Source organism: Cryptotermes secundus, unplaced genomic scaffold, assembly GCF_002891405.2.
Source record: "Cryptotermes secundus unplaced genomic scaffold, Csec_1.0 scaffold318, whole genome shotgun sequence".
Lineage (NCBI taxonomy): Eukaryota > Metazoa > Arthropoda > Insecta > Blattodea > Kalotermitidae > Cryptotermes > Cryptotermes secundus.
In genome coordinates, this window is record NW_019730108.1 from 584,649 (window position 1) to 601,236 (window position 16,588).

General features: G+C 41.0%; 3 protein-coding genes across 4 annotated transcripts in view; 2 read left to right on the forward strand and 1 right to left on the reverse strand.

The window, feature by feature from the left end:
• LOC111866105 overlaps positions 1-6,133 on the forward strand; it is an 85,003-nt gene extending 78,870 nt beyond the window's left edge. The window contains exons 9-12 of one of the 2 annotated variants that reach the window (XM_023854698.2): positions 42-369; positions 1,288-1,509; positions 1,588-1,681; positions 4,648-6,133. In XM_023854698.2, the coding sequence (XP_023710466.1) occupies positions 42-369; positions 1,288-1,509; positions 1,588-1,681; positions 4,648-5,403 (1,400 nt within the window). In that variant the 3' untranslated portion in view covers positions 5,404-6,133. The remainder of the gene's footprint in view (positions 1-41; positions 370-1,287; positions 1,510-1,587; positions 1,682-4,647) is intronic. The other variant, XM_023854699.2, reaches the window with a different exon arrangement.
• A 6,808-nt stretch (positions 6,134-12,941) lies between these two features.
• Positions 12,942-16,036, reverse strand: LOC111866153 (inhibitor of growth protein 1). Its single transcript, XM_023854811.2, has 3 exons — positions 15,724-16,036; positions 15,203-15,406; positions 12,942-13,878 (listed from the first exon to the last, which is right to left on the reverse strand). Exons 1-3 carry the CDS (start codon positions 15,857-15,859, stop codon positions 13,226-13,228), a joined length of 993 nt encoding a protein of 330 aa, XP_023710579.1. The 5' UTR covers positions 15,860-16,036; the 3' UTR covers positions 12,942-13,225.
• Positions 16,037-16,300: 264 nt separating this feature from the next.
• Positions 16,301-16,588, forward strand: part of LOC111866154 (microtubule-associated protein Jupiter) — a 68,242-nt gene continuing 67,954 nt past the window's right edge. The window contains exon 1 of the mRNA XM_023854816.1: positions 16,301-16,450. Within this exon, the coding sequence (XP_023710584.1) occupies positions 16,395-16,450 (56 nt within the window). The 5' untranslated portion in view covers positions 16,301-16,394. The remainder of the gene's footprint in view (positions 16,451-16,588) is intronic.

Sequence of the window (16,588 nt, forward strand, 5' to 3'; positions counted from 1 at the left end):
CTTTAACCCTGAATTTATCCTCAGTGTTCCTGCTCTTGCAGCCCCTCTGCCCAGGAACATGACCTTGTCCCTGGAAGAAGTGGCTGTGCTCTCTGCAAACAGTCCCGCGCTGTCCATGGTGCACTTACTGGCTGCAGTTTTCGTGGCAGTTGTGCTGTTGGTGTCAGCACTGCTGGCTGCTCAGTCACTGTTCCGGTACCAGAAGTATCAGCTGGCGATGTCGCGGGACAGCGAACTTGGTTCTGCCCCATCATGCTCCACTCTTCTGAGTGAGGTCATCAGCATCAAGAGGCTGCGGCCAGGTTGTGCCACCGTTCACACCAGGCTTTGTGATGAGGAAGAACGGGATGAGGGTCTCGACTCGGAGCCGTGAGTTCTACATTTCAGTGCAGTGACAGAGAACCACAGTTGTCAGCTCCCTTCTGCAAGTGACAGATCCTTGCATGTAAATTTTATAAGCTGCAAACACACAGCTCTAAACATTGCATAAAATTTAAAAGAATGGATGATAGAGGTAAAGCTGTGCCTGTAACAGGACATAGAGGCCCATAGGGTTGTGAGATGTCAAGGCTCCCATATTTTCTATACAGTCGACTCACAGATGGTGGTGAGGTTGTCAGCCTTAAATGCCAACCACCTTTTACTCCCCAGGAAGATTCCTGGTAATTATATCTGTTAGAGGCTGAGTCAATCCCAGGGCCACAGTGTGGCTGGAAGGAGTAGGTAAATTTAAAAATCCAGTGACCTCATGCAGAATCAAACCCACGACCTTCTGGCTTGTAGCATAGTGTTTCAACCAACTATGCTATCAAGTGGCCCTAACAGAATAGCATACTTCCTTTTGGTGCAGCAAGCAGCATAAACAGGCTTCCACATAGCTTTATGTCCAACTTTACAGTTTTGCTGTAATTGTGTGACCTCACAATGATTGCTGTGGATTTACATTATGTTTCACCTCCCAGTATTTGCTATGGATTCATTTTTTTTACCTTTTAGTGGTCTCTATGAATTCATGTTTGGAAACGTAATGATTGCCATGGATTAATTCATGACCTCAGGCTGGGCACTATGGATTTGTGTTTGATGTTAGAATGGTTTATGTGACTCAAGTTTGTGTTTAGAACACCTGTTAAAGAGTCAGATTTACATGACAGCATTGAACCTGAGACTCCTTGCTATGACGAATCAGTGATTGGTATAGTTCCATGTTTGTCCCTGCTACATGGAGTCATGCATTTATGTTCAGTTCATTACTTAACAGACAATCAACTGTGGTGTATGCCGTAGGGAGTATGAGGTGGTAGGAGACAGTAGTACCACAGCTCACCACCAGGAGCAACAGTTGACTGTAGATCAGCCATCAGATGTAGGACCACCATTGGCCTCGCTGCCCTGCACCCCCCGAGATTCCCCTGCCCCCCTGCGCCGATCCACAACCTTCTCCCCTGACAAGGCGACCCAGAAGGCACCAACACCAACACGAACACCACAAGAACCCCAGAGTCACAGGTACACCATGTTGTCCTTGTCTCTCCAGGACTTGAACCCACCACCCCATGGCAATAACAGAATGTTTGTGTTGTGCAGCGTGGTGAGAGAGGATGTGAGGAGCCAACGCCAGCATCTCGGTGCGACTCCCAGCAGCGCAGTTTCATGGAGCAGTGTTGCCACCCTGAGCAATGTAAGCACCTGAGTGTCCTCATGCTGAGTAACTTAATACTTTTTGTTGTAGGATTCTGGCCCAATGGTGGCATAAGCTACTGTCAAGCATTGCCAGCTGTGTAGGTTATGTAACATCTGTTTCATGCTCATCAGTGTGTGTCACACAGTGTGCCAAGTAAGGGATCGGTTGCAAGGGCAATCTTATGAGTAACCTACTAGCTTCTCTTGTAGGATGCTGGCTCAATGGTGGCACAAGCTACTGTCAAGCATTGATAGCTGTGTAGGTTATGTAACATCTGTTTCATGCTTGTCAGTGTGTGTCACATAGTGTGCCAAGTAGGGGAGTGGTTACAAGGGCATTCTTGTGACCCAACCCAGAGGGACTGAGAAAAATTAGGAAATTGGTCTGTTGAGCAAGATCTGAACTGAATGTCTCCCAGGCATGAAGCAGAAGTAATTTATGCAGAAAATACGTGATTGTTTGAGCTTACTGATTTTTCACCTAGCCTCCCATTGTAGAGAAGTTGAGAATACATGATGCAATGTCTCCATTTTATATGTGCTCATCACAACAATGAGATGCTGATTGCCTACTTGAGAATGCATTAGATGTGACACATAGCAGGAGACAAAAATATATTTATAGTAAAATTCTACAATCTTCTTCTTAGAATCACAGTCCATGTTGTATCGATCCTACAAATGATTGACTGGCGTTAGTCCAGAAATCACTGAAGAAATGGGAAGATACTGCAGTGATATTGCAGGAAACTTCAAAGATGGTATAAGACATAAACTGAAACGCTTTGAAGTATCCTCCAAAATTTCACTATAAAAGCATGAATAAAGAGTCCCCTTCAATATTTCTGACTTCCCACGATCTCTTTTACAACTGAAAGTTATGGTGTGACAGCTAGCACTCCTGTTTTGTGTTCAGGAAGTCCTTGATTCCAGCTTCAGTCCAGTGACTAGTTGAGCTGTCCTTATTGAGTATTCACTGCAGTTTTCTTCCTCGTCTTCTTCTTCTTCTTCTTCTCCTCCTCCTCCTCCTCCTCTGCATTCCAGAATTAGGCAGAAGAACTCTGAACTGCAGCTCCATCCCTTCTCAGGTCTGCTTATATCTTTTTTCCATCTTGGCTGGTATATCCAGAATTTGTCCTGGTAGACAGTCAGGATTCATTTGATCCAACTTCCAGAAATGTTTATATGCTGTTCTTTTAGCCTGGATTGCAGATATCTGTAACTATTTTCTAAATTATTGATTTGGTATTCTGTCCTCCCTTGTACATCCCTTCATAGAGTATAGGGGTTTAATTTGTGCTGATGTAATCTTAATTTAATCTTCTGCTCCTCAAAAATCCATGACTCCAAATCACAATAGAACAGGGACTACAGAGACTTCATAAAAATCTTAATTTTCTTAATTTCCTCATTAAACATACATTTTATTGTTCCACATAACCTTTGGTGCTTTGCTTTCTCATTGTTTGTGTGATCATTGTCAAAGCAGACATCACATCCTAAATAACTGTAATGTTTCACTTATTCTTATATCTTATCTTCTCAAACTATTTTTGATCCAATTGCCTTCTTTCTACTTAATACAGTTACCTCGTTTTCATAGTGGAGATATTAAATTATACTTTTTACAGATATTATTTACTTGAACACCAAAATGCAGGGCAAAATCATGACATAAAATAGAAAACAGATGTTTCGAAAATGTGGCACAGTTCAGATATTTGGGAATGACGATAACAAATCAAAACCTGATTCAGGAGGAAATTAAGAGGAGATTGAACTCTGGGAATACTTGCTACCATTCATTCCAGAAGCTTTTGTGTTTTTGTCTGCTGCCTAAAGAACATAATAATTAGAATATACAAAACTATAATTTTGCTGCGATTCTGTATAGGTGTGAAATTTGGTCTCTGACATTAAGGGAGGAACATAGACTGAGGGTGTTTGAGAACAGGGTGCTGAGGAGAATATTTGGACTGAAGAGAGATGAAGTGACAGGAGGTTGGAGAAAACTACAGAATGAGGAGCTTAATAATTTGTATTCTTCGCCAAGTATTAGAATCATCAAGTCAAGGAGAATGAGATGGGCAGAGCATGTAGTACAAATGGGGGAGAAGAGGAATGCATATAGGATATTGGTGGGAAAGCCAGAAGGAAGGAGACCACTGGGAAGATCAAGGCGTAGGTGAGTGGACAATATTAAAATGGATCTTAGAGAGACAGGATGGGATTGTATTGATTGGATTGATCTGACTGATGATAGGGACCAGTGGAGGGCTCTTGTGAACACGGTAATGAACCTTCAGGTTCCATAAAATGCTGGGAAATTCTTGAGTATCTGCAGATTTGGCTTCTCTTCAAGAAGGGCTCAGCTCCATAAGTAAGTAAGTAAGTATTTTTTTTATTGCTAGTGGGGTGGGACTAAGTCCCTTGTACTGTGGCCAGTTCTGGCCTATTGTACCAGCCCCAGATAATAGGTGAGGGTGATTGTGGAGCAATTGGTGGAATGAAGATTGGCAAGGGATACCGAAGTACTCAGAGAAAACGTGTCCCACAAATCCCACTTGACCAGACCCGGGATCAAACCCGGGCCGCCGTAGTGGGAAGCCAGCGACTAACCGCTTGAGCTATGGTGCGGCCAACCAAGTAAGTAAGTGTTATTTACTTGAAAGATGTTCCAGGTCATTATTCATAATTATCAAGTTCTCATCTGAGATCATACAACTTTAACATTTGATACATCCTTCGTAACTGAAACAAAAAAGAAATCATGTGGCCTGTCATATGCAGTGGACTAGTTAGCAGAGCCTCTTACAGACAAACATTATTTGGTTGTATGGCCTTCATTTCTCTTCCTATTTTTTGCAGTTCCTTCAACTGTTTCTTGGTCCTGACATTCACTTAATGAGTTTGCCATGTGCATTGTTATGCTCATTTCTTTGTCATGTGATCTGTTGCATGCAGGGATGGGGCTCACCAAACAGCCGACAGAAGAACAGCGCGAAGGAGCGGAAGGAGAAGTGCAACTTGGAGCGACTGCTGGCCAGTGGATGCTCAGAGCTTAGTCTGGCTGCAGGGGACACAGACCTTGAGCTGGACTACTATGACTACAATGTTAGCAACGCAGGGGCCGTGCCTGGCTCCTTCCTGGGCATGGACCCACAGTACCTTGTCTGGATCCCACCTTTTGCTCCTGGCCGATGGGAGGTGGACGGCGAGCTACTTGAGATGGGTGCTAGGTCACAGCACCAGTCAGGTAGTGACAGTGATGAGCTAACAGAATTCATACCCAAAGCACAGAATGGACATCAGTCTGATAGGTGGCAGCACCAACCAGTGAGTGACATGGATGATGTCACTGAATTTATTCCCAAAGTTCAGCAGAAAGTAAACAACAGATACACAAAGCCAGTAACCAGACTGCAGCACCAAAAAAGTGAAACAGAGGGAACTATGGAATTTATCCCTTTAATATGTAGAGGGCAGGACAGTGGCAGGAAGGAGAAGCTGCGGAACAACCGTTATTCTGAAAAAGATGTCGGCTTGACTGCCAGATCACAACACCGACCAGAAGAAAAGGAAACACAAGTGGAGAAGTCTCCGTACGAAGATGACATAAAGTTTGTGGATGATGAAGATGATGATGAGGACGAGAAACAGGAAAGAGGCAGTATTATCTTGACAGACAACAAGCAGCGGCACAGCATGAAGAATAAATAACTCTCTGTGGACAACCAGGACATTAATATCATAATAGTTCAGATAGAAATCAGCAGTAACCACATACCAGAGGAACACAGCATAGAAGATATTCTTGAATAAATGTCACAGGACTATGCTATAAGTACAACATGCCCCTGTAAGACAGAAGGGGTATGTTCTTTAAAATGTGTCCATATTGTAAAATTCCATAATGCAAACCATATTTTTCCATAAACTTTCATGTTATAAGAGCAGAAAATGGTTTGATCCATGGTTGAGAGAAAAGAATGCATTTTTTTCTCATCAAAAGGAACAGTAAGTACACTTTTAGTGCTCTTTCAGATGCACTTGAACCTGATGGCCTCTTTTCAGACATCTTGAATAAGAGCAATACACTGCACAGTCTAATGTAAGAAGGGAATAGCAACCATGCTACCAGCATTGTCTGTGGATGCACTTGTGTGATCTGAATTTCTTAGCAAATGGTAAAATTTATTATTGTTTAGCATTTTGTGTTAAAAAAATGTAAATTTATCCTGCTTTTGGCCTGTTATCATGAATTTTATGGTAATTTTTAGAGTTTATGTAAGGGAAAAATTCTATAACCTGAATGTCCACAGTGCAGACACACACTATAATTACAAGGAGCTGATATAAAATTAGAATTCAAAAACGCTCATTGGATTTAGTGTCATCAGATTGCAAATGTTATGTATTATGCCATGATAGTGGACCAGATTACCAAGCAGTCAGAAATATAATTAAATGGCAACCAGTTTTAGCTGTAACACCAAATTATCTAGTCAGTCACTCACTTGTACTAGTCTAGAAGTGTTCCTGAGGCTTATAATGTTAAAAACATTATAGTATACACTAAACTCTCAATCATCTGGTATTTATGGGGAATTTGGTGGGGGGGGGGGTTTCCCATTACATGAATGAAACTCTTACAGAAGTCCAATACAAAGTCAGAACTACACAGAGTTCTATCTTCTTGGATGTAACACAAGCATGCTCGCTGCCTGCTTCATGATGGTTTCTTGCTTAGCTTACCCTTCAACCCTGAAGATGGAGGCAACACGTGTTTCTGAAACATCGGTTGACTTTTGACGGACGTGATGACATTATGTCATGGAAGGCAGAACTCTTAATAAGCACCACTGTAAAAACCTTAAATCCTTCACAGCAATATGATTTTGCTTTAGTTCTTGCACTGGAGTCTTTCAACGTGTGATAAACGCCACTACCCTCTATTGTAAAGGAACTGATGTTAGGGTGAATAACAGGTAGCACTGCTAGTGGCAGCTGGAAGAACTACCACATGGCTGGTGAACATATGCACATCACAGATTTGTCTTTGAGTAACTTTATAAACATGCAAAATATTCAATTTTTTTTTTTTGCTGGACTAGAATTCCAGATGCCTGGATATTGGATAACTATGAGTTTACTGTATTATATGCAATAATCAAAGTAGTGCTGTATTATTTCTGCTTGAGTGCTTCTATCTTCAACAGATGCACTCACTGTTCAATCAAAATCTGTGACACAAGATGTACTTACTCTCATCAAAGAAAGAGCTTTGTGTCTGTAAGTTTACAAATCAGAGTAGTTAGGAAGTACATGAAATATAAATCTGATGATGTTAATGTATAACACTTAATTAACTTTTACCTGATTTTGCTAATACATTTTCTGTGTGCTTTGCAATTATTTAAAAAATCAGACTTGGAATTTAAATTATAATTTTTGTTAAATTTTGCTTCATTATTAAAGCAGATTTATTTCAGAACAAAGGTTAACATAGAACAAATATACAATATGTTTTACCTGTTTAAAAATGTTGTTAATATTATCAACTTTTTAAAATTAATTTAATGTAGTTTGGGAATAATTCAAGAATACTCCACCCAGCTTGGTGGATATCTTCATTGTTAATATAAATGCTACATCATCTGTTTAAATCATCATGGCTTGAGGATAATAGATGAAAAACAGAGAACTCTTGAAGCAGGATTTGCTCATACCTCTGAGGCCTTGTGATGAACGTTCGGATATCTGTTATCAATGACACAGGACAATGATTCTTTCACAATACCAGAAGCTAATACACAAGCATCGTGTTTAACTACTTGAACATCTGAATAATATTTAACAATTTGGTCCCTACCTCCAAGAAAACAGCATATCTTGATTAAAGACCATTTAATAAATGTTGCATACAGAAACAGTCTATCTCCTGGTATTCATTCACCTGACAAAAAAATCTGCTCTTTTTACAAAACACGAAGTTCATTACTGTGGTAACAAATGTCTGATATTGGACATCACCATCCTCAGCCTAATGAATCCATTGCATATCTTGATTGAAATTCATTTTAACATTCTTCTTCCATCTATATTTAGGTCTGTAAGTTGTCTCTTCCCTTGACATACCGAAACAAAATTCGACGATGATTTCTCATTTTATTCATGCATGCTGCATATTCCACCTACCTCATTCTTACTTATTAACTTAATCATAACTGTGGGTGCTAGTAGAAGGGTGGGGGGAGGTGCCTGGCATCATCTCCCTCCCTTGATTTTTGGGAAAAATCAAACTTGAAACAAGGAAATATAATATTTATAAATATTAATACCAAGTATTTCAATTTTTAAATATGGCACCATCTTTCTTTCAATATAGATATCCAAATGTCTATAGCAATCTGCAAAATTGTTCTTAGATGTACATTTGTATGAAGATTTTTGGTTTCACCCTCCCTTCAAATAAATCCTGGTATCATTTATCATCATGGGCCATGCGGTAGTGTAGTTGGATGAGGCACTATGCTACAAGCTGGAAGGTCACGGGTGTGATTCCTGATGAGGTCACTGGACTTTGCAATTGATCTAGTCCTCCCAGCTGCACTATGGGCCCTGGGGTTGAGTCAGCCTCTAATAGAAATGAGTACCAGGAATCTTCCTGGGGGGTAAAGGTTGGCCGGCATGAGCTGACTGTCTAGAAAATGTGGGAGCCTCAATGTCTTAAACCCTATGTGCCTCCATGGCCTGTTACAGGGGACAGATCTACCTTTACTTTACCACCTTTCACTGTAATAATAAGGAATTTTCACATTATTTCCAGTGAAGATAGATTGAAATGTTTTCTAGGAGGTACAAACCATAAGTAAATACTGAGTTAAGTTTTGCTTTTGATGTTTCAGGAGATAAATGAGACACATTCCCATGGGCAATGTGCCATCATTGTTTGTGTCTTTGTATTGCTGCAATGAACAGTGTTGTGAATGAAACCACTTCAGGTAACTGTACCTCAGATAAAGTTTGTTGTTAATTGCTGTCACTTCTTGTGCAATATATAAAGATGCATATCAGTTGGAAGATGAGACAGGCCTGGTGCCCATCACTCAACTGCATTGTATAGTACCATTACTGTCGGGTGGACGGACTGCATATAGCCAGACACTGTGATTGGCAGCAACTTCTTCCCTTCTTTTTGATCCTTTTTCTTTCAGTTTTTTGCTATCTGATTTTTATTTTGTGATAAACATGATTGCTTTCACATAATTTTAGGTATACTAGTAAAATTTCCATTCACTTCAGCTGTTTGTCTGTGCCGATGATGTGAATCTACTTGGGGATAATATAGATACTGTAAAGAAAAACACATGAATTTTAATTGATGCTCGGTAAGGATATTTGTCTAGAAGTAAATGCAGAGAAAACTAAGTATATGTTACTGTCTTGTCACCAGAATGCAAGGAAAAATCATGACTTAGAGATAGGTAACAGATGTTTTGAAAATGTAGCACAGTTCAGATACTCGTATTTGGGAATGACTATAACAAATCAAAACCTGATTCAGGAGGAAATTATGAGGAGATTGAATTTGGGTAATGCTTGCTACCATTCATTCCACAAGCTTTTGTGTTTTTGTCTGCTGCCTAAAGAACATAATAATTAGAATATAGAAAACTATAATTTTGCCTGTGATTCTGTATGGGTGTGAAATTTGGTCTCTGATATTAAGGGAGGTATATAGACTGAGGGTGTTTGAGAACAGGGTGTTGAGGAGAATATTTGGACTGAAGAGAGATGAAGTGACAGGAGGTTGGAGAAAACTAAAGAATGAGGAGCTTCATAACTTGTATTTTTTGCCAAGTATTAGAATCGTCAAGTCAAGGAGAATGAGGTGGGCAGGGCATGTAGTACAAATGGGGGAGAAGAAGAATGCATATAGGATATTGGTGGGAAAGCCAGAAGCAAAGAGACCACTAGGAAGACAGAGATATAGGTGGGTGGATAACATTAAAATGGATCTTAGTGAGATAGGATGTGTGCTCTGGCTCAGGATAGGGACCAATGGTGTGCTCTTGTGAACATGGTGATGCATCTTTGGGTTCCGTAAAATGCTGGCAAGTTCTTGAGTCTGCACAATCGGTGGCTTCTCAACAAGGGCTCAGCTTCATGAGTGAGTGAGTAAAACTCCCATTGAAAATTCAACAGTGAGTTTGACAGTTCCCTGACTAGTCATGGTTTCCACACACCGTCTTCCCATTGATGCATTGTAACACAACTGATAATATTCACATATGGACTGAAAATCTGTAATTTATTGCTGCCATCTTCTGGTCCTGTCATAACAAACTGAAATTAGTTTTCCAATTGGTTTCAACAAAAGTAACCTGACGATGGACTGACAAACGTTGCAACAAGTACTGCCCTACTTCGACTTGTTACACACACACGCCTTTAAAGCATTCTGCATTCCTTACAGAACCGCAGAGTTCTACAAAGCATCATGACCAGCTAAATGCCCCCTCTCAGATTCAGACACGTTACCGCTGTGTTACATGTTCAGAACTGCATTCTGAATTGAACTAGCAGTGCTGAGAATCACTGTGTAACACTCAGCACTGCAGCTTCTTGTTGGGGAAGTCACCTACTGCTGCTCAACTTGAAGATTACTGTCTTCTGGTTGTGATGCTGTGTAGTCTGGTAAATATTTAATGTTTAGAGGAATCTTTTGCCTTCATCTTCAGGGTAGAAGAGTGACATCCTGAAGATGGTGTTAGCAGGTTTCTCTTGGTAAATGTCTACCAGACTACACAGCGTCACATCCCACAGCAGGGTAACCTTCATAGCCACTAATAAGTGAACCTCAAATTTCAGAATGGGATATTTAAAATACGTCACATATCCTTTCACATGCTTTTCCAGATATCATTTGTGGTCAGTCTTTCATTCGATGTTGTACAACTTATCCAGTTGGAAGAGCATCACTAAATTTGCTATGAAACTGCAGGGATAGCACTGCAGTTCATAGTGTCTGTGCTGCCTGCAGTCTGACAGCCCTGCTGTGGCACTTGCGACCTGTGACCATATCAGTGAATTTGTAGTTTGTTCATAGAAATAAAGTCACACACATGTACATACATATACCATGCCTTTTTCTCAGTGTCTTATCCCTTAAAATGTTATAACAGGATACAATGAGTATCAGTGTCTGAAGATAGTGATACTGTGAAGTTTACTATGTTTCATATAAACATACTGCTTCCATCTTCAGGATCAAAAAGTAAGCCAAACAACTAGCAGAGCTTCGTGCTTGCTTCATGCATTCTTTGCTTACTCTTTGGCCCTGAAAATGGTGGTACATTCCTCCAAAACACTGGTAAGTTTTTACCATATTACAAGGTGGTACATGTAGTCACTGCTGCAAGGGCTTCAAGTAACAGGTACTTCAATGGACTATGTGACGTTATATCCCAGAAGACAAGCATCTGCATCCTGGGGTTCTTCAACATTACCACAACCATCACCATAACATGGTCACACCACTTCGACAAACATTCTATTGACCAAACCTTGATTATACAACTAAAAGTGTCCCTGTGTTTAAGCCCATGTCATGAAGACATGTTACAGGTCTCATTTAACATTCTCATAGAGGTGACTACAAAGTTACAAGGTAAAGCTATCACAGTAACAGGCCATTGAGGTCCATATGGTTGTGCCATCTTAGGCTCCCACATTTTCTAGACAATCAGCTCACAGATGGCGGTGAGGTTGTCAGCCTTATGCACCGGCTGACCTTTACCACCAGGAAGATTCCTGGTACTCATTTCTGTTAGAGGCTGAGTTGACCACAGGGCCATAGTGCGGCTGGAAGGTTTAGAACAATTGAAAAATCCAATGACCTCATCAGGAATCAAACCACAGCCTTCTGGCTTGTAGCATAATGGTCCCTCTCTGTACATCCATATAACCTTTTCGGTGATTGGCTTAGTGTTCCATCCTGAAGATGGAAAGAGCACATTCCTCCAAAAGGTTGGTTAAAATCTAGGAGGATGAGTGGTAATGTCTCAGGTGACAGCAATCGCCCTGCTTTACGTGACAGCTGTGTCGATGTTGATCTCACGTAAATCAGACATTAGCCAGGTGAACTTTCCCTTCTCATCTTCCATTCCTCCTCCACTACTCTCATAATGCTCTACTCCCCCTTCTCCCCACCCCCCGCCAGCAAGCAGTCACGTTAAAGTGAATGCTATTGACTGAAACTGATCTAGTTGATGAGTTGAGTGCATTAAAATGAAACTGCGTTTTTGGAACTTGCACACAAGCAGTACTGCATCATTGGCATCAGCTTCACTGTTGGTCTGTTGTGCCTCTGTTTGTGATTGGTTGTCTTGTGTCTTCTTAGGTCCTTCAATTGTACTGTGTCCTCGTTTAACAACCCCATGCTGCAGTTGGTAGATGTCTACATCCTGTTACCTAAGACAGCATTAATTCTGTAAATATTTTACTCTTTACTTTCTGGCAATGTCACTCAATGGCAGAGAGTGCCAGTTTCAAAGCACCTCACCCTGGGGCAGTTTAAATATACCATGAGATGGCTGCCTGGTTGTCAGTGGCAACCGAACAATTTTAGCCTTTGAATGATTCTCAATCAGCATTCAGGAGCTGTTTATTTTTTTTTGGGGGGGGGGGGGTAAAATTTGAGTTATCTTGCCCATTATCTACATCTGGCATTTAAGTGTTAGGCCAAACAGTACAAGAAGAAGAAAGAAAGCTGGTGCACTGACTGGAAGTGTGCACCTTTGGGGTGGCAACCTGATTTTCGTGACAGTATATGCGACTCAGTCAGTACGGCAACTAAGTGACTAAGATATTGGGGTTTACTTCCTGACAGGGGCAGAGATTTTTTGTGTTGTGACAGTTTTAATAAAGAGGGGGCAGAGATGTTCAACTTCATCATCATGTCTAGACTGGATGTAGAATGCACCTGGCGTTGTATCCCATGCTCACCAGAAGATAAAGGAATCTGATCATGAAACTGACCACCATCTCCAACCAGTGCTATGCCTTCAACTCCCACCCCCACCCCATGTTTTCATTGTGTGGTGCTTAGTTAAGCACAGGGTTGCTTTATCTTACCTTACCAGATTTTAAAAAAATGTTTCCACCCTGCCATTACATGTTGGTTCACTGCAGACTTCAGTTTTCAGGTGATTCCTGTCATGTTCTGGAAGGAGATAATGAAATGGTCCACAATATGGAAAGATAAAGGAACTTTATTAAAATTCATCAACAGGCACTCAGAGGAAGGATCAACATTCCACACTGAGTCAGGTTGCACTGCAAGAAAATTATATATCTATAATGCCAATGTTACTGTCTTAGATATGTTTAAAACATACACTTAAACGTCAGGAACCCCAATGTGGGGTATTCATACATAAATTATTAAAATCTGATTTCTAAGATAGCTGTGCTAAATATGAACGAAGATAGATAAAAGAGACGCAAGACATATGATACATCAGACAGAGATGCCTGCTTATGACTTCTCTTCCTTCTCCTTGTTGTACCTCTCAAGTTCTTTAAGAAACTGTGCCTTGGGCTTCATGACGTTGGGACGGTCACCTCGACACTTAGGACAGTACCACTTGCCCTTTGGTTTAGTGGCGAGAGCTACACATGAGAAGTGGAACCATTCTATGGGGCAGAGATCGTTGTCACACAGTATCATTTCGCCATACGATATCTGGTCGCAGAGGCAGTATGTGGGTTCATCAGGGTCGATAGCAAGTTCATCCTCATGGGGTGGTGACTCATCCCGCTGCTGCTGCTGCTGTTGCACGTGTTGCTGCTGTGACTGCCGAGCCTTGCGCTTCTTTTTCTTACCTGTGTTGCCACCCTTCTTACGCTCGCTACTGCCGCTGCCTCCTATGCCGGTGCCCCCTGATGTGGCTCCCGAACCGCTGACCCCTCTGTTGCCTGTAGCATCCGGTTGAGACAGCAGCTCTGCAGTGTTGCCAGCATCTGTGCCTGTTGTCAGCTGTTCAGTCCGTGTGCGGCGGGCACGTTTAGACTGCCGCTCGCCGCCTCCAGACCCACTTCCGCCACCACCACTAGAGTTCCCCAAGCCATGGTGGTGATGGTGGTGATTCTCCCGGTTTGGCTCTGTATTCTCCTGGTCCTTGGTGAAGTCTGCAACCAGTGAGGTACTTATGCAACACAGACACCACACACTTAACAGATAAATGGATGGGATAGCATCTTACAATTTCAGAATCATCATTACTGGTATGATCTCTTTCAACCTGTAAACTAACACAGTATTGTGATCTTGTTAATGCTTTCAATCTGCTATTCCCTGCTATTCTGGTTTCCAATGGCTGTATATTAACTTAAGGGCTAATGGTGTTCACGCTAAAACAAGTGTGGGTCCAGGCATGTGTCACCACAAAGCACAACATGTGCCTGATAAAGTCATGTGGACAACTACAGCTTTTCACTTCTTTGGTGCAGCCAGGGTAGCTGAGTCAGTACAGTGATGGACTATGGGCTGGGTGAATGTGGTTCGATTCCCAGCAGAGGATAAAGATTTTTCTCTACTCCTCAATGACCAGACCAGCTCTGGGGCCCATCCATCTTTGTATACAATGGGTACTGGGGGGTGGGGGTCTTTCCCTGGGGGTGAAGCTCATCACTCACCTAATGGGTCAAGAATGGTGGAGCTATACCTCCAATCCCCCATGTCTACATGGTGTGGTGCTTGATTAGTTAAGCACACACACACACACAACTTTATCTTAACTTAACTTTAGGTCATAGATGTAAGTTCTAAATCGCTTTGCAAAGGAGTGGTATTTCACAGTAGGCTTTACAACCCTGTAACCTCCTAATTAATCCCTAAAATATGAAACACTTATGCTTAACTTAAACTTTAAGAAAGAAAGTTTTGGAAGTGCTGTCAGTTTTCATTCTGTAACTGCAACAAAAATGTCAAGCAGATGAAATGCAATACAGGTCCAACAGCCATTAAAAGTGAATTACAATTTTAATTTAACAATGTCAGCTGAAGTAGAAATGCAAGGGAACTGGTGGGCTTGGGGGTGAGATCCTAGACTCTCATTCAGAGGGTTGTGAGTTCAGTCCCATGTGGGAGTGTAAGCTTTTCTGTTCAAGCACCGAAACCTTCATCTCTATCAAACACAGAACTCTGGAATTAAAGATTTGGGCCTGTGGCCTGAATACAGAGGAGTCCAGTCCAGTTCTCTGTGATGTTCTTTATAGAGGGAAATCAACAGAGCAGTCCACACTATACAACAATGTAGGCTTGATTACAGCTGTCTTTTTAATTGTCACATTTACATGTTGGTCTATCATGAACTGTAATGAGTTTCCTGTATCATTTTGATCAATTCATCCATCTGCTGTGCTGAGGATCATGCTACCATGTGCAGCAGCAAGTTCCAATTAAACAATTTTATGTATTTTCTTTCTGAAGCAGAAAATGAAACACACTCACCTAAGTTCCTGTAGTCAAGCTCAAGCTGCCGGGCTTTGTTCTCAATCAGATCCTGAATTGTCTGTACTATTTGAAGCTTTTCATCTCCCACTTCCTGTGCAGCTATCAGAGACTGCTGGATACGGAGCAAAATGCGTCGCTTTGTGGCCAAGTCTGAGTCACGTCGAGATGACTCCTGCTGTTGCTCTACCTCCTTTAAAAACGCTGTCACCAAAATAAAAGGACTACTATACTGTTTGCAGATATAACCTCATTTTTTCCTAACCCATCAATAAAATATGAAACAGTAAATTTTACCAGTAAACATAAATCACCATTTTATGATTTACCAATGCAACAGGCCTACGCTGGGTAACAACTTCTTAATCACCAACTATTCCAAAATGAATAGGAATTCCACATACCTTGTTAGCGTCAGAACTCTTACGGCAGCTTCATCCCAAATTCTTGTCTTGCGAAGGCCTGCCAATTTTCAGATAGGATTCAAATAAATGCTATAACAGAACCAATTAAACACGTACCTTGGTATGTGACATCTAACTCTCTCATTCGAGAGAGGTGCCTCTGTAAATCATCAGGGAGATTTTCAACGCAATCAAGATAATTCTCTACATATGTAGCTGAATACAGAGCTTCCACAGCAGCTTGGTTCAACATCCTGTTTTCTGGTCAAAATACCAGCTAAATATGTAATATTTACATTAAATTATGTATAAAGCAACATGTATCTTATAATTCCACATTCCTTGCATGGAAGAATCTATTATGATTAAAATAACCTGTAAAAGTCGACATACATATAACACTAACACAGCGACATATTTGTTGCTAGTACCACTACCGTTATCTGTAGTTACAAATATGAATGTCACCACCTGACATTCAGTTGTATTGTCAAAATCGTTATCGCCATTATTTTTCCCTTATATAAAATTTGAATCTAACACGAACACTTGTAGAGTAATTATTTACATTAATTTGACATAACTTTTAGCACACTTTCAAATAATAATTCATTAATGTGATACCCAAATCAGTGACGTCACAGACATGTTGGCTGTTGAACCAATCGTGTCTCGTGTTCCAAATTCAACTTGTGCATTTAGCGCCTAACGAGAAATCGTGGTTGTGGTATTGTTAGAAGTGGTTGAACGCAATTGTTTGTGTGGATATATCTTATAATATTAACAAAATGACGTCTACAACCTTCACTGTTGGACTGGGAGAAGGCAACAAGAATTCTAGCAAGTAAGTTTACTTTATGTAAGAAACAATATAATATAATTCTTTGTACTAGTTTCTGAGATGTTCCATCGGGTGCGGTCAGTAGTGTAACTCTGAATTGTTATGTAGAGAGATATCCGGTAGTTTCTCTGCATGAAAGAT